This window comes from Hyaena hyaena, unplaced genomic scaffold, assembly GCF_003009895.1.
Source record: "Hyaena hyaena isolate Hyena2069 unplaced genomic scaffold, ASM300989v1 scaffold_655, whole genome shotgun sequence".
Classification (NCBI taxonomy): Eukaryota; Metazoa; Chordata; class Mammalia; order Carnivora; family Hyaenidae; genus Hyaena; species Hyaena hyaena.
In genome coordinates, this window is record NW_024081289.1 from 272484 (window position 1) to 290064 (window position 17581).

At 45.8% G+C, this 17581-nt stretch overlaps 2 protein-coding genes across 3 annotated transcripts; one reads left to right on the plus strand and one right to left on the minus strand.

The window, feature by feature from the left end:
- The first annotated feature begins 298 nt into the window (after nt 1-298).
- On the plus strand, nt 299-15015 carry GLS2 (glutaminase 2). 2 transcript variants are annotated; one of them, XM_039216852.1, is made up of 18 exons: nt 299-480; nt 5884-5983; nt 6426-6547; nt 7159-7288; nt 7794-7873; nt 7961-8124; nt 8354-8412; nt 9663-9695; nt 9978-10036; nt 10735-10801; nt 10958-11008; nt 11230-11406; nt 12084-12215; nt 12328-12420; nt 12591-12652; nt 13592-13668; nt 14341-14404; nt 14543-15015. In XM_039216852.1, exons 1-18 carry the CDS (start codon nt 299-301, stop codon nt 14697-14699), a joined length of 1809 nt encoding a protein of 602 aa, XP_039072783.1. In that variant the 3' UTR covers nt 14700-15015. The 2 variants fall into 2 exon arrangements, with proteins under 2 accessions (XP_039072783.1, XP_039072784.1); XM_039216853.1 differs by lacking the exon at nt 299-480 and adding an exon at nt 610-722.
- A 530-nt stretch (nt 15016-15545) lies between these two features.
- Nucleotides 15546-17238, minus strand: SPRYD4 (SPRY domain containing 4). Its single transcript, XM_039216855.1, has 2 exons — nt 17104-17238; nt 15546-16777 (listed from the first exon to the last, which is right to left on the minus strand). Exons 1-2 carry the CDS (start codon nt 17186-17188, stop codon nt 16239-16241), a joined length of 624 nt encoding a protein of 207 aa, XP_039072786.1. The 5' UTR covers nt 17189-17238; the 3' UTR covers nt 15546-16238.
- Nucleotides 17239-17581: the final 343 nt, after the last annotated feature.

Here is a 17581-nt window from a genome sequence, read left to right on the forward strand (position 1 = left end):
TTCCACCCACTAAACGTCCTCCGCAGTTTTCTCCACTTAGATACTTTGCACACCTTGTCCATCCCCTGTCTAGTGGGGGACTGAGTGCCCAGGGCAGTGGCCCGAGACGTTTAGAGACCAGCCCCTCCTCCTGCTCCAACTCCACCCACTGGGCCCCTCCTCCCCTCCACAGCCAAGGCTCTGCACTCCAACATAGAGCTCCCCCTGCCTCGCGGTGTTCGCGATTCCTCCGCCCCTCCCTCCAACCACAGCTCAGACTCCTAGGTCGCTCCGGCTGAGCGGGCGGCGCGCTGGGGGGATGCGCTCTATGAGGGCTCTGCAGAATGCGCTGAGCGGGGCCAGCAGTCACTGCTGGCTGGGAGGCTGGGGTCACCTGAGCCGGAGCCCTCTCCTTGGCGGGGGCGTCCGGCACCACCTCAGTGAGGCCGCGGCGCTGGGCAGAGAGACGCCGCACAGCCACCAGCCGCAGCACCGGGATCAGTAAGGCTTTCGGGACAGGGGCAGGGGAACAGGCTTGCTCCCACTCCCACTGTCGTTCTTGCCAGCTCGGAGTCCCCTTACCCGGAGAACGCATCTCATCTCCCTTCTCTTCTCGTTCACTAGCCTGCGATGCCTTTTCTTTTAGATTTGGGGTTTTGGGTCCGCCGCGCTCGGGCGGTAACGTGCCGTCCGCCCGCGAGGGCATTTGGGCAGGTCGGTCCTCGGGATGGTGCCTGTCCAAGGTGCGTACTTAACTGGAAACGCAGATGAGCGCGGCGTGTTGCTTGGTGCACGTGTCTGAGTGCAGGGCCGTGGCGCATCTTCATCTTCTCCTTCTAGGTCCTCGGATGTATTTTAGGGGATGAGTGGGTATGGAACAGCCTCCTCCTTGAATCTTGGTGTACTTGTGTCTGTCCATCTATATGGTGTTGTCTGTGTTTTGGCATGTCCTCAGCGTGTAATGTGTGATGCGCGTGTATTATTAGCGCGCAGGTACGTGCGTGTGTTGTTTGGATATGTGTTGGATGTGTCCATTTTCAGGGCTCCTAATCTGTAGAATAAAGGTAGTTTCCCAGTTGGCTGTTGAATGAGGAACATCATTATAATGGGGAAAAAATTATAAGGCGCAGATTTCCCAAACCAGAACCAGTCAGAGCCGTTATTTGTGCAGCTCAGGCTCCCTGATTTGAAGGGTTCTCATCTCTTGGGCTATTATTCTGCCCCAGAGGCTGCACGTCTCTCCTCCAGGAAAACTTGGTGGGTGAGCTTCTTTTCTCCGAGACGCAGACGGAGCTGAGCAGGGAATTTTGTCCTTTCCAGAAGCCAACGTAGACATTGTCCAAAGTAGTCCCTGCTGTATGATAGCAGGAATAGAAAATGGACCATCTCTCCTGTCATTGACATGTACAGATGACATTCAGAAAGACATTCACATCATAATTAAAGTAGCCAGATAGACACAGCACTGCCTCACCACCACTGGAGCCCCTGCCCTGACAGGTAACAGACCAGTAAGGTATGATTTATTTTATCATTAATTATTAGGCTATACTTTTCCATCAGCCACTTCTCAAGGAAACATGGAACATTTAAATTTTAAAGAATAAACCCTCTCTCTCTCTCATTCTACTCTCCATTCCAACTTTCCCCAAATAATCACCATGGGAGAAATGGTGGGATAGACCAAAGCCTTGATCTCCTTCACCTTTAAACCTTCTGTGGGATGGAAAACAAGTAGTATCCCTGGTTCCTTCCACACACGCTTCCTCTCCAGTGTTGTCAGGTGTTGAAAGTGTTTTTGGGAACCTTGATCTTCCTGCCTATGGCTGCCTTTGCTCCCAGGAAATTCTTAGGGGCCTTGATCTGGTGCTCCCTTGACCAAAAGGAATTGAGAGCACTGGAGGGGGATGGGTTCTGCAGTGTGACACCATGATGAGGAGAGCTTCTTGTGGTTGGGGGGTGGGGGGTGCGGAGGACAGACAGAAAAGAGAAAATGCCCTGTTATTCAGGTTCTTGTTTGTTTTTTTAATATTTAGCTTTATTATTTCTGATTATAAAAGAAAACAAGATAGAGTATTGAGAAGAAAATAAAGATCCCAAATTAGAGGTAACCATGATGTATGTCCGTATATACCCCATATATGTATACATGTATATATAAAACCGTAACAAAAATAGAATTACAGTATTCATATTCTTTGATAACCCTTTTCATTTATAAACAGCTTTTAATATCATTGCATATATGTATGATATTGTCATTTTAATCGCTGCTATTTAGCCATTTTAAGATTCTCTTGTATGAGGTATCATAATTTATTTAACCAGTCTTCAGTCTGGTTACTATATATTCTTGTGCACCTGTTCAATTATTTCTTAGAGTAAATTCCTAGGAAATTTTGCTCCCCAGAGACACCTGTCATCGAAATATTGTATAACCCTCTAGAGATATTGTATGCATATGTCAGCAAATACATGTTGATATTATTTTCCCTTTTTAATGAAAATGATATCATGCTATACACATTGTTCTGCACCTTGCTTTTTTCCCTCTCAACATTATATTGTAGATCAATCTATATCTGGGCCAAAGGGTTTGCAGTTTTCTTAAGACTTGTGATAACTTCAGTAGTATGGCATTATTTCCTGTCTTCCCTCAGCTTACAGGCACGGAGAGGCCTGCCCTCTAAATGTTCCTACATAATTTCCTTATTGAGTTATTCCTCAGCTTTTTCCTCCCTTCTTCTATCACCAGATGGACTGTGTCCTCCTTATAGGCACTAGCCTTATTGTGACAGTTGGATTTCCCCAGAAACAAGAAAACACCCCTCTCCTGGTATTCCTCCTGACCCTAAACACACACATGCCTGGTCTATGCCAAGCTTCTAGAGAGACTTAATATTTTTAATGCCTTGTTTCAATAGATAGTATGTCCATATTCGTATATACCATATTTAATAAATAATGTATACATATTCATATGGCTCAAAATTCATATGTCAAAAGATACATAATGGGAAGTATCCCTCCCACTCCTTTTGCCCAGCACTTGCTTCATCACCCTAGAGGAAGGTAAATCAGGCTTACAGGTTTCTTTTTTATTTTTTTTTTAACAGGTTTCTTATATATTGTTCCAGAAATATTTTGTGCCTGAAAAGGCAAACATTTTTTTTCTTTTAAACATAAATAGTACCATACTATGAACACTATTCTACAGCTTGCTTATTTTAGTTAATATGACATCTTAGAGATCATTCCATACCAGTACTGAAAGAAATCTCTCATATCTTTTTTTTGTACTGCATAATATTCTATTACGTGAATATACCATAATTTACGTAAGCTATTCCCTGTTGACGCACATTTATGTTGTTTCCAGTATTACTATTACTAACTATGCAATAAATGTGAATATGTTATTTTGTAGGTTTGTAAATACTTACAAGATAAATACCCAGAAGTCAAATTCTTGGATCGAAGAGATTTAAAGGATCTTAATCTCAAATAGCTGTCATATTTGGAATGATCTGATAAAATAATTCTTCTAAATCTGTTAACATATTAATAGAACTCTTGAAGACCAAGAAGTCTGTAATACCTGGAATTTTAAGTGCTATAAGTCAGCAAGACAGATACTTTGGGAAATAGGGACCTTCCTAGAAATGTAACTTGGTAATTTTTTATTGAAGACCTGCTGTGTGCTAGGGACTTTGCTCAATGTTAGGAAGACAAAGATAGTCAAAATACAAAGACCTAGAGGGAGGGGATGGGAGAATGCATACAATGAATGAGAGGAGTAGGAGATTAAAAAAAAAAAAAGGTTGTTTTCTAATTTCACATCAGAAGAATTGGAATTAGAAATTTTTACATATTGGGGCACCTGGTAGGCTCAGTAAGTGGAGCATGGAGCTCTTGATCTCAGGGTTGTGAGTTGAAGCCTCGTGTTGGATATACAGACTACTTAAAAATAAAATATATTTTTTTAATGTTTTATTTATTTTTAGGAGAGAGAGAGAGAGCATGAGCAGGGGAGGGTCAGAGAGAGAGGGAGTCACAGGCTGAAACAGGCTCCAGGCTCCGAGCTGGCAGTCAGCACAGAGCCCGACGCGGGGCTCGAACCCACGAACCGCGAGATCATGACCTAAGCGAAAGTTGGACGCTCAACCGACTAAGCCACCCAGGCGCCCCAAAAATAAAATATTTTTAAAAATATTCATTTTTTACTTTTTTTAATGTTTATTTTTGAGAAAAAGAGTGTGTGAAGATGGGGCAGGGGCAGAGAGAGGGGGAGAGAGGATCTGAAACAGGTTCCTCACTGACAGCAGAGAAACCCACATGGAGCTCAAACTCATGAATTGTGAGATCATGATCTGAGCCAAAGTTGGTCACTTAACCAATGAGCCACCCAAGTGCCCCTACATCTATAATCTAAAATATCATCATATCTGTTTAAGATTTTGCAATGTCTTTTTTTTTTTTTTTTTTTTTTTTTTTTTTTTTTTTTTTTTTTTTTTTTTTTTTTTTTTTTTTTTTTTTTTTTTTTTTTATAGTAGGCTCCATGCTGGGCACAGGGCTTGAACTCACAACCCTGAGATAAAGACCTGAGCTAAGATGAAGAGTCAGATGCTTAACCAACTGAGCCACCCAGGCACTCCTGTACTTCTAATTTAGTAAAAATAAAGAATGTTGATTCTAAACACACACACACATGCATACAGTCCTAAAGGTGGAGCAAGGGAGTCTTCTATCAGTAAAATGTTGTGTTGTGTCATACCAGCAGCATAAACGATATTGGAAGGTTTGAGGAAGGCTTTATAGAATTAGGAACATTTGATCTGGACCTTGAAGGATGAGAAGGACTTTTCCACATGAAGGAGAAAAAGGTATTTCCATGCAAAGGTTGTAGCATAAGCAAAGGCCACGAAACCTAACCATGTCTGGCCCATGGGGGCCTACCTATTACCTGGCATAACTGGACTGTTGGGACATGGTAAAGAATAGGAAAAGAATGTTGGTAGGTTTTAAAGAGCCTTGAATGCCATACCAAGAAATAACTTATCGTGTTGGCACCAGAGAGCTATCAAAGTTTTTTGAGTAGAGAAATGATATTTGAGTTTTAGAAAATTAACTGGGACATTGTAGAAGATGGGTTGGAAGTCAAGGGAGGGTGGTAGCAGTTAGGGAACAGACAATATGGAGCTGATGATGAAGCAATGTTTACTGAGCATTTACTTGGTGAAAGACCATTTTCCACAAAATGTTATGTTAAATAATCCTACTTCACCCATGTAAAGCAGACGTTACTACCTTTATTTTACAGATGAGGAAGCAGGTTCAGCAATATCAAATAACCTGATTTACTATCCATATTAAGGTCACACAGCTATTAAGGAGAAAACTCTGTTTCTTTCTACTATGCCATGCTGGCACAAGGGAAGAAAACAGGGTGGATTTGAGAGACATAGTGTGGGTTGCCAACTGAACATGGGTGTAAGGTATGGGAATTATCCAAATGATCCCACATTTCTGGCTTGGCACCTGGGTGATACTGCTACTAAACCAAATGGGAAGCTCAGAAGAGGAGCAAAGGGAGGGGAAATGACCTCAAGTTTGAACATTTTGAGTTGGTGGTCCCCTATGGGAAATCTAGAAGGCAGAAATGGAAATGTCTAGAAGGCAGCTAGAAATAAAGGTCTGAAGGTTAGGAACTAAAGAAAGCTAGACCGTAAGATTTAAGACTTCTCAGGACAGATGTGAAGGTTGGAATTCTAGGGCTAGATCAGATGGTTCAGAGAGGAGGCACAGAGTGAGGACACCTATCTACTTCTAAGGTCATGTTCTAGGAGAAGCAGGGAGCAGTTCTCACGTTCCTATCCTCCTCCCCTATTCTCTGCCCCCAAACAGTGATTCATCAGAGAGTGGCATGCTATCCCGCCTGGGTGATCTACTCTTCTACACTATTGCTGAAGGACAGGAACGAATCCCTATCCACAAGTTCACTACTGTAAGTTCCTCTCTCCGTGCTCAGAACACTGATCCTTCAGGATCTCTGGAAAGTGGGGGGACAGAAAAGCCCAAGTGTAGGGCGGCTAACAGGTTACTTCATGAGGATAAGGATAGCAAATGGTAGTAGATGTCTGGACTCATAAGGCAATCTCATCTCTGGCCCAGGGTAGGAAGATTAAACCCTCTGACTCAGCCATTTTTCTTGGTTTGAGACTTTGACCCAGGGGGTTCAGAAACCAGCTTTCTTGATGAAAAAGGGCAGGAAAACTTTGTTAGTCTCCACAGCTGCACCATTCTCTCCTTCCTTGGTCTGCAAACCCATTTGCTCCACCTATTATAGTAGTTGGGATTGAGCTAATTGTTATCAATTGGGAAAGAATATTAGGATTGCATTGCTGTCCCTGTAGTTGATCTTACCAGTCTCTTTCTTTCTCCTAAAGGCACTGAAGGCCACCGGACTGCAGACATCAGATCCCCGGCTTCGGGACTGCATGAGCCAGATGCGCCGCAAGGTTCGAGAGTCCAGCAGTGGTGGCCTCTTGGACCGAGATCTCTTCCAAAAGTGAGGGCCCCAGAAACAAGGGCACCACTCTCAAAACTGATGTGTACATAGACTATAATAGCAGGGAGGGCTCTTGGGGATTGGATAGTTCAACTCTTCATTTTATTACTTATTTATTACACAAGTAACATATGAACGTGCATATACTCATTATACAAGTTCAAACAATATATAAATACATGTTCTCCTTTCCCTCTCTCCCCAGTCCCAGTCCCCTTTCCCAGAAGTAAACATTGTTAACAGATTAATGGGTATCTTCTAGATAATATCCTATGCATTTACACATATATAGGAATATATGCAAATATACTTCTATGACTTAGGATTCTTAAAATATAAAGGTGACCCACTATACATACTATATGGGTAATTTTTTCTTATATTCCAAGACACTGTCTTGGGGTATCTTTCCACATCATTACAACCCCTCATTTTAGGGGCAAAAGAAATGTAAGACACAGAATGATAAAGTGACATGCCAGAGGTCATACAGCTGTTGGTCGCAAACCTCATGACCACTCACTCCTTCTTTATTCCCAACTTCCATGGCTCCAGAGTGAGTCACAGCTGCATCTCTCCAGCCCCCTAACCCAATCGTGTCTGGGATCCAGGTGTGTGAGCAGCAACATTGTGCTCCTGACCCAGGCATTCCGAAAGAAGTTTGTCATTCCTGATTTTGAGGAGTTCACGAGCCATGTGGATCGCATCTTTGAGGATGCCAAAGAGCTCACTGGAGGCAAAGTGAGGGCCAGGGGACTAAGGGAGGGGCAAGGGCTCTGGGCCAGATATACCTTGCTTCTTGGAAATTTCCTGGGGCTGGGAATCAATGGATGAGAGATGAGAAACAGAACCTCTAAATATGGGGACAAGGGCTTTATATATTTCTGTACATGTGATTTCTAGAGCAGGTGAGGGAATCTGAAGTTTCTTATGGGACAAGTGGAATAAAGGATTCAATAGAACTTCGAAAGAGACCTATTGGGTCATTAAGCCTAAGAACCAAAACCCAGAATTCTCTTTTTACCTTACATAGGCTTTACTGCCATCTCTATAGGAATAGAGCTACAGAAAGCTAAGAACTTCTTGGACTTAAGTGTGGGTCCCTGGGAACAACAGGCAGGAGGGAACCCTGTTGCACTGCAGATGACAGAATTTTTACTTTTATCCTGACCATGACCCTCATTTCTGTTCCCCTTCTACATCCATATCTCCATTCTGTCTGTTTTGTCTCCCCACTCATGCCCAGGTGGCGGCCTACATCCCTCAGCTGGCCAAGTCCAATCCAGACCTGTGGGGCGTCTCCCTGTGCACGGTGGATGGTCAGCGGTGAGATGCTGGGTGAGAGGAAGGGGAGGCAGGGCACAGGTGCAGAACATAGGCTGAGCCCTTTCATGGTACTTATCTGCCCCCCAGGCACTCCGTGGGCCATACAAAGATACCCTTCTGCCTGCAGTCTTGTGTGAAGCCCCTCACCTACGCCATCTCCATAAGCACCTTAGGCACTGACTACGTGCACAAGTTTGTGGGCAAGGAGCCCAGTGGCCTACGCTACAACAAGCTGTCCCTCAATGAAGAAGGTGAGCACTATCAGGGCTCAGACCAGACTCATAGATGTCCCTCTTCTTATTCCCACCTATCCCCCCGCCCCAGCCTTGTTTGTTTATTTCTCTGACTTTCCTGATTAGCTCTGTCATTTCATCCTCCCCAGCAAAGAAATTTTTCTTGTCTAGCCTGCAGAGTGAGCAGGCTGTAAAGGAGGCTTTGCTCAGCAACTAAGACAACTCTGGGTGGTTTGTATTTCTCCAGGAATTCCCCATAACCCCATGGTCAATGCTGGTGCCATTGTTGTGAGCTCCCTGATCAAGGTCAGTGCCATCCTAGCCTTCTGGAATGTACTGTTTTCTAAACCCCCTTGTTCCTATATCCCTCATAACTACCCAGTTCTCCAGGGAGACTGCTGGCCCTTGATTCCTTTGAGGGTTCCCTGGAAGTAGTGAGGGCACAGCAAGGACCCACATATGTCAAAGATATTAGTAAAAGGAGCTGTACCTCTGCCCCCACCCCTGGGTCTGGAGCCCAGAGCTTCCTGGCCCTTAGAGAAGTGAGTAGGTCTTGACCCCTGCCTAGGACCAAGGGCCAAATGCCAGACACAGGGGGAGGACAGCACTATTGGGCACTGATTGGCCACTTCTGGGTGAGGGACACAGAAAGAAGGGTGAATGGCCAGGCCAGGGCAGCTATTCACGTCACCTGAAACTGTGAGTTGGCCTTGAGCAGGGGTATCAGGCTGGTCTGTCAGCTGTAGGTCTCCCAGGGCTTGAGCAAGAACCTGTGAACAGTGTGGGCCGCAACACCCCAGAGCCAATCACAGCCCCTTCTGGGGAAGGTGGTGTTAGGAACCCTCCCCCCTGGGACTCAGGTGTCAGAGTCCCTATGGTGTTGACACTATAGTTGACATGTGCAGGAAGCAATGGAGTGTGGTGGGGGTGGAATGGGAGACTAGGCTCAGGCTCTCCCTTTGCCCTGGGATAGCTCTGTTTACAACCCTGTAACTGGCACCTGCCTCATCCCATTCCCATCTAAGTGGGCCTTACTGGCCCTGACATTCAGCTAAAATCTTATTCTTTATTTCAGTTATCAATATATTTGATATAACTGAATATTATATGCAACACACCTCCTCATCCCATTCCTGTCACTCCAGTTGGAGATGGCTATGGGAGTCAGGGATGGGATAGAGTATGGCCCCAGCTTGGGCCATAAGGGATGAGGATGGGGATCAGGAATAGGAATAGGGCTTGAGGACAGGATTGGAATCAGGAGAAGGAAAATGAGAGTCAGGGATGAGGGCTGGGATTGAGGATGAAAATGGAAGTGAGGTGCAGGGATGGATGAGACTCACACAGATGGGGTGAGGTTATTTGTACTCATTGATGATAAAATCTAAATGGTTTGGCTTTTAAGATCATTGGATATGATATGCAGGCATACAAAAAACTCTCAGTTGAAAAAAAAAAAAGTCAATAGCAAAACCAGTCTAAGACATGAACTCCTGTTGACATTCCCGTCATCCTAGGCTTGGAATGCTGATCTCTCTCTCTCTCTCTCTCTGCAGATGGACTGTAACAAAGCAGAGAAGTTTGATTTCGTAAGTTCCCTTGCTACTCAGCCCCTGGCTGCTTTTCTCCATGGCATGTTATCCTTTCCAGCTGCCCCAGTGCCTGGCTCTAATCCCACTTTGATAATGCAGCAGCCCATACTAGAATCCTTATTTCCAGAGGTGTGGGGATCTCTGGCCTCAGAGGCGAAAGCCTCTTGAGTCCCTGCTGGGATAAGGACTGAGGAGTTCAGAAGAATTAGTCAGGCTAATATGCGTTTAGTAGAGGTTCTCTCTCACGTGGTGCCTTCCATGCTCCTTTTTCTCTTTTAGGTGTTACAGTATCTGAACAAAATGGCTGGGAACGAATACATGGGTTTCAGCAATGCTACGTAAGGCCCCGTTCATAGGATTGGATGAGTACATTGTGGGGTGTGTGCATGTGATAGACAAAGTGGGTTGGGGGGGCTGGTGATAGAATCTTAAGAGCAAGAAATCCAGGAGAATTTTGGCCACCCAGCTTCCTCTGAGCCTCTTTATTGACATTTGTTTACTTTGTAAAAGAATTTGGTCCATTTCTTTTTTTTTTTTTAATTTTAATTTTTTTGAGAGAAAGGGTGAGTGTGTGTGCAAGTGTGAACAGGAGAGGGGCAGAGAGGAGAGAAAAACCAAGCAGGCTCCACAATGTCAGCACAGAGCCAGATGTGGGGCTCAAACCCACTAGGAGATCATGACCTCAGCCAAAATCAAGTGTCCAGTTCTTAACCAGCTGGAGTACCCAGGCGCCCTTCCATTTCTACTTAGTATTTAAAAGCAAGTCCCTCAAGGCCAAAATGCTCACCAGTTTTCACCAAACTAGAGGACTACACGGTTTGGGGTTTGGTTTGTTTTTTATGCTTTACAATAAAGTTTTGCCCAGTGCTTGCTCAGGGTCAGAAGTTTCCTCCAGTATTAACTGTGAGAATTTATACAGGGGCTGATTTAGTTTGACATGTATGATCTAGTTCTGTATCTCTCAAGGAAGTTATTTTTCCCCTTCTCCTTACATCCACCCTCAAACATCAAGTACTAAATTGGGTGTTTGCTTCAGATTCCAGTCAGAGAAGGAAACAGGGGATCGGAATTATGCCATCGGCTATTATCTAAAGGAAAAGAAGGTAATCGGGAGTGGCTGGCACAGAAAGTCCTTGGGAATTCTGCAGCTGGTGGAAAAGCACCTGGGGTTGGGGACTTTGGCTGAGATCCTGGCAATGTGACAGATAGGGTCTGCTGATGGCCTGAAAAGAAATGCTCTCCCTTCTTCTTTCTTACAGTGCTTTCCTAAGGGGGTGGACATGATGGCTGCCCTTGATCTCTATTTCCAGGTGAGGAAAGACTTCTGTTTAGCTCCAGGCCAACGGAACAGGACAGACTTCCATCCGTGCTCTGACCCACAAGAGGGATGCTCCTCTTCAGTGGTTCTGGTGTCCTTCAGAAACACCAGGGGGACTTTTTGAAAGATCAGGATGCCAAGAACATTGCTCTACACCCAAGAGCACAGTGTTCACATCCACATTGCACCCTCACCTCTGCCTTGTCTCCATAGCTGTGCTCCGTGGAGGTGACCTGTGAGTCAGGCAGTGTCATGGCAGCCACCCTGGCCAACGGCGGGATCTGCCCCATCACAGGAGAGAGCGTGCTGAGCGCTGAAGCAGTGCGCAACACCCTCAGCCTCATGCACTCCTGCGGCATGTACGACTTCTCAGGCCAGTTTGCCTTCCATGTGAGTGCTACTGGCCCTGCCGTCCATTTGCCACCAGTCCAGAGCCGAGAAGTGAGGACACAGAGTCTCTGAAAGTTGAGGATGGAAGCTTGTTCCTGCCTCTCATTCACTAACTTCCAGCCAGGCAGCTAGGCTGAGAATCCTAGCTGGGACTTTGTCAAACACACCAAGTCCCTCAAACACATCAATACATGATGCTGCAGCTTCTGAGCCACTCTTCTGCTGCTCTTCACGTGCCTGGCACTTCTCTAGGTCTCAGTTTAGATGTCACTTCCTCAGAGAGGCTTTTCTGACCAGCTTGTGTCCTGTAGCCCCCCCCCCCCACTTCATTCTCTATTCCTGCACCCTACTTCATTTGTCCTCTGTTTTCTCTTAAGCTGTGATTATTTTTGTCTGTTGATCACATATCTTCTACCACCAGAATGAAGTCAAATGATACTGTCCTAGTTCTAGGGCAGCATCAGGCACAGCGTAGACACTCAACAAATATTTCCTTACTAAAGCCATTAATTTAAGGGGGAGAGGGCAGGAGAAGAGTAAGAAAAGAAGCTAATTAACAAGCCAAAAGGTTGAGATGGATATGGCTTAGCCTATGCAGTCATTTGGGATAGACTAACTTATTAATCCAGACTTGGAGGCACCTCTAGCTTATCCTCAGTTTCAACTTTATCCCCAAGGTGGGCCTGCCAGCAAAGTCAGCTGTGTCAGGAGCCATTCTCCTAGTAGTACCCAATGTCATGGGAATGATGTGTCTGTCACCTCCACTGGACAAGCTAGGGAACAGCCACAGGGGCATCAGCTTCTGCCAGGTGAGTTACTTTGCATATAGGACTTAATGTTTTTGAATGAGTAAATTAAACAATTTTGACCACCTACTAAGTCAGGGAGTAGGTAAATAATCTCTTTGGCTTATAATTCTAGAAGCTGGTGTCCCTCTTCAATTTCCACAACTATGACAACCTGAGGCACTGTGCTCGGAAGTTAGACCCACGACGTGAAGGGGGAGAAGTTCGGGTAAGGAAAATCCCAGGGTGGCTTATAAGAATATTTCAGAATAGAACATTCCATAATGCTTTAGCAATACTCTTGGCTAAGCATCTTTGTAGAAGGGTCACAGGGCAGAGCTGAGCATGGGTGAGCTCAAAGTCACAGTTAATCTCAGGTGATTATGATTTGTTTTCCAGAACAAGACTGTGGTCAACCTATTATTTGCTGCGTATAGTGGAGATGTCTCAGCCCTTCGAAGGTACCAAATAAACACAGTACTCCTGGTCAGAGATCTCGTTAGCAGTCAACAGAGCAAAATAATTGTTTCAGCTTTAGAGCCACATAGAATGGACACTGCATTTAAATGAGATTATTTTATTTTATTTTTTTTAATTTTTTTTTAAATGTTTTTATTTATTTCTAGGAGAGAGAGAGAGAGACAGCATGAGCAGGGGAGGGTCAGAGAGAGAGGGAGTCACAGACTGAAACAGGCTCCAGGCTCTGAGCTGGCAGTCAGCACAGAGCCCGACGAGGGGCCCGAACCCACGAACCGCGAGATCATGACCTAAGCGAAAGTCGGACGCTTAACCGACCAAGCCACCCAGGCGCCCCTAAATGAGATTATTTTAGAGGTGCCTGGATGGCCAGTTGGTTAAGTGTCCAACTTCGGCTTAGGTCACAATCTCGTGGTTTGTGAGTTCGAGCCACCTTGTGCTGACAGTTCAGAGCCTAGAGCCTGCTTCAAATTCTGTGTCTCCCTCTCTCTGTCCCCTCCACTGTTCATGCTCTGTTTCTCTCTCTCAAAAAAATAAAAAACACTAAAAAATTTTTTTAATGAGATTATTTTAAGTACAGTGACTGCCATGTGATAAGAATTTAATTATCGGTAGTCACTGTTAGGATTAACCTGGGTGTTAAGAGCAGAATCCTAGGAAGTAATGAAGGACCCCGCTGCAAGTAGATCACCAACATCAACAAACATACAGGCAGAGATGTTTCTGGAAACATCACGCCCCTGTGTGATTTGGGAGTAACAGTCTCATCTGGGTATAGAACATGATTATGCAGTGTCTACAGATCTGAGCATAAGCTCTGTTTTACTTTTTCTAAAATCCATCCAGTCTGATCCCATTTCAGAAAAGACACTGGTGATTCTAGGCTGATCTGGGTAACTTTGGCTATTTTCCACCACCCGCAGGTTTGCCTTATCAGCCATGGACATGGAACAGAAAGATTATGACTCCCGCACAGCCCTTCATGTTGCTGCAGCTGAAGGTATCTAAAGGTTAAATAAAAGGGGAAGCAAATCTTAAGACCTTTTCTTTTTTCTTTTTTTATATTTTATTTTTTTTCTCTCTCTTTTTTTAAGTAAACTCTACTCCCAATGTGGGTCTCGAACTCATAACCTTGGGACCAACAGTCACATGCTCTACTGACTGAGCCAGCCAGGCACACCCTAAGACCCTTTCTTTTCTTTTCTTTTTTTTTTTTAAATGTTTTATTTATTTCTAGGAGAGAGAGAGAGAGATAGCGTGAGCAGGGGAGGGTCAGAGAGAGAGGGAGTCAGACTGAAATAGGCTCCAGGTTCTGAGCTGGCTGTCAGCACAGAGCCCAACGCGGGGCTTGAACCCACGAACCGCAAGACCATGACCTAAGCAAAAGTCAGACGATTAACCGACTAAGCCACCCAGGCGCCCCAAGACCCTTTCCTTTCTAACAAGAGTAATCCCTATTGTATATGCCCTTAAAGTTACAAGGGCAGCAACTAGTTTTGTCCAGATGCTCTGCAGTTTCTAGGCCAACTATTATTGGGTGCTGCAGGGAGCAAAATGGGAAGAGGCCTTTCCCATTTTGTTTCAGACTCCAGCTGCCAAAAGTCTGCCTAATGTTAACACCAAAAGGTTCAGGATCTGTGCCATCTCATTTTCCTTCTGCCCATATTCCTAGGACACATCGAAGTTGTTAAATTCCTGATTGAGGCTTGCAAAGTGAATCCTTTTGTCAAGGACCGGTGAGTAGGATTAAGGTAAAAGGGGGGCTGGGCAGCAGGTTTTCTCCCACTGCCCCCCAGCCACCACAGTCATGTATTTAACCATAGCACTCTTGATGTCTTTTTTTTTTGTCTGATCATGGGCTTTGTTGCTTTTAGGTGGGGCAACATTCCCCTGGATGATGCTGTACAGTTCAACCACCTGGAGGTGGTGAAACTGCTTCAGGATTACCAGGACTCCTACACACCATCTGAGACTCAGGCCGAGGCAGTGGCCGAGGCCCTGTCCAAGGAGAACTTAGAGAGCATGGTGTGAGCATAGGGTGCACACACAGTTCCTGCTCGAGAAAAAGCATGAGCTGGCCACACACTTAACCCATAACCACCAAACATGCTATGGAGAGCCGCACTGCTTTGCTTCAGTGGGGACCAAGACTTAGGCTACTGCTTTCTATGAGAGTGAAAATACCCCATTCCCTTGGCAAACAGTATAGAGAAGTGCCTTGGTGGACACATGCAGTAGAGCAATACATGGGAGACTGACTTTCTTTGAGGTACAGCCTAATGATTTATCCCACTCAAAATCATCCCAGATCTTCACCCAGGTCCCCTCTTCCTCTCCCTAAAAAAAACCCATCATGAGAGAGACAGAGATACTCTGGTAAAGGAGCCCTAGCCACCATGCACAGGTATATATCCACAGAGGAAGTGGGACGCTATGCCCCAGGCTTTAATAGTCTGGATAGGTCTGCCCTCCTTGGCCAGAAAGTACTGCTGCTACTGCTAATTTTTTAGACAGAGAAAGTATTTTGTGATCAAATAAACTTTAATTACACAAATTATTATATTTGTTAAACCCAGTCCTTTCTCTCCCACAGGGGCATTCAGCTGCATCACCATCATAAAGGTAGAATAAGAAAGAACCACAAAGACAGAGCCCAAACAATACATATTTCACATACATACTCATCCCACTACGTTTTCTTCAACCCTAAATATTACTCTAGGTTAACTGTATCCTGTTGCCAGAGGGGGTGGGAGAAGAGTGGGCGGTAACATGTGAGGGTTTCCGTCTGAGCAGGCCCAAAAATGGATTGTGCAAGATCTCAGGGCTCCCTCCTCCCTCTGGAAGTTCCAGCTGTGGCACAAGTATCTTGTCTCCTTTTATCATGGTTGTAACTGGCCCAATGATTATAACAGATTGACCAGATGTCAGGGATGTGCAGATCAAGGCAGATGGACTCTAGGTGGTGATAGCTGCAGCTGTGTGGGGCTGAAAGTCTGGCACTGAGGTACTGGGGAAGGAGGGCTCTGTTTCATTTGGACACAGAAAAGCACTTCCTGAGGGAACCAGAGCCAAGACTCTGTATGTGCGACAGGGAAAGGTCCAGGACATTGACTGTACCACTCCTCCAGCCAGAGGTAGAAAGGATTTACTCTGGAGAGATCCTGTAGAGCCCCAAGGGGGAAAGGGGAAGAAGAGGACATTACATGGGAGCAAAGGGAGGCGGAGGTATCACAGTGATGAATAAATTCAGTTGAAAGATAAGACCCCAGAACTGAATGCAGTCTGAGAAGGTCTGGGCACAGGGAGGAAGAGGGACTGAAGGAAGCCAGTCAGGTTAAGGATACTCAGGGTAGCCTAGGAAACTGGTGGTAGATTGGGGGAGGGGAGAGGGTGGCTGTATGCCCAGTCTTCACAGGGTAGGGTAGAGGAAAAAGACTGAGACATTACATAGAGGACTGAATTGCCAGAGTTAGAGGTTGCTTGGCGGCAAAATTAAAAGGTTTCAGGCAGTTTCACCAGGAGGCTACCCAAGAAAGAGCATGATTAAGGACTCCAGTGAAGGACATGCTAGAGGCCTTTAGGCACTTCAAGCCCCGAGTGGGTCAGCAGCTCTCCATCCCAAAGGGCAAAGGCAGGTACCACTGGACCTTGGAAATCTGTCTGTAGCGTGTGGACCACAGCGACTCTGCTCACATCCACCAGACTCAGCTTTTGCGCCTCATACTCCAGCAGCAGCCCCACCTTCTCTGGCTGCCCCATGCCCTCAATAGGGGCTTTTTCGTTGGCCAACATGGTGTGCCACTTGCGCTGGGCATACGTGAACACCCAGGAACGATCGTCAACACCGATGCAACTATCCCGGGACATATCCACATCGGCCACTCCTATCCGGAATTGCTGGGAGCGCTTCACTGTCACTTCCCAGTAGTGCCTGCCACTGGTGACCGCTGTGTCTGCCAGCACTACGGCCCATTCCCGGAAACGCTCCACGTTCAGGGCCAACTTGGTGGGCTCCAATCCTACTATGCCGTACTTGACACCTGTGTCACCTTTGAAGAGTGCCAGGCTGCTGTGGGCGGTTTTTTCTTCCAGTTTGAAACTGATGCCTGTGAGCAGAGCAAAGAGATTAGATGATGACGGGCGCTAACACCCTAGATCTGGCGATATATACGTATTAGAGCTGAAGCAGGCAGTCATGCACTCATGAGGAAACAGGAAAGAGAATGTCACGCGGGCAAGAGTGAGGCATTTCAATACGGGCTTTCAGACTGGGAAGCCTCGGCATAAAAACAAACAAAACCCAACAGACAGTGTCTCAGGTTTGGACTTTCAAGACCAACGCAGATCGGGAAGGGGAAATGATCTAAGGGGACTCCCGTGAATAAGAGAAGCCATTTTGGAGGTAAAAAAGAGTAAAAAGAAATAATCCTACCTCTGCGGGCTTCCGCGACGGCAACCCCTAGTCGTTTGGCTCCCCGGCGGCACAAGCACAGCGAACGTGCAAAAGGCAGCGCCATCTTGCGCCAGGGCTGAATAGGGCACGCCCTCTGGCCTGAGACCCCGCCATGTGCCCGCCGGCTCCTTTCCGACGTGGTGCACAAAAGGCAGCCGCGCAGTGTGATGACGTAAGGGAGCCAGCGTCCAGCAGGGGAGCCGCCATCTTAGTGAGTTGTGTTCTAGGTCGCGGGCGCTTCTTACGGTTTATTTCGTTTTTTCCCCGGGAATGCTGCTCACATTTTTACGAAGTAGGACCTTTAAAAAGATGGTGTAGCAAGATATCAAAACGTATAGATTTTAGAATTAAACAGTAATGGGACTCAAACCCAGCTCCTCTGTGTGACCTTGGGCAAATCACTTATCTGAGTTTTTAAGTGTTCTCATTTGTAAAAACCCTTTTGACCTTGGCAAAA

Bases quoted from the DNA above. Each gene is read 5' to 3' on its own strand.
- GLS2 (XM_039216852.1), top strand. From the start codon at position 299: ATGCGCTCTATGAGGGCTCTGCAGAATGCGCTGAGCGGGGCCAGCAGT. The intron at 9,696-9,977 runs GTAAGTTCCCTT...TTTCTCTTTTAG, and splicing joins AAGCAGAGAAGTTTGATTTC to GTGTTACAGTATCTGAACAA. The intron at 10,037-10,734 runs GTAAGGCCCCGT...TGTTTGCTTCAG, and splicing joins ATGGGTTTCAGCAATGCTAC to ATTCCAGTCAGAGAAGGAAA.
- SPRYD4 (XM_039216855.1), bottom strand. From the start codon at position 17,188: ATGGCGCTGCCTTTTGCACGTTCGCTGTGCTTGTGCCGCCGGGGAGCC. The intron at 16,778-17,103 runs GTAGGATTATTT...CTCTGCTCACAG, and splicing joins CGTCGCGGAAGCCCGCAGAG to GCATCAGTTTCAAACTGGAA.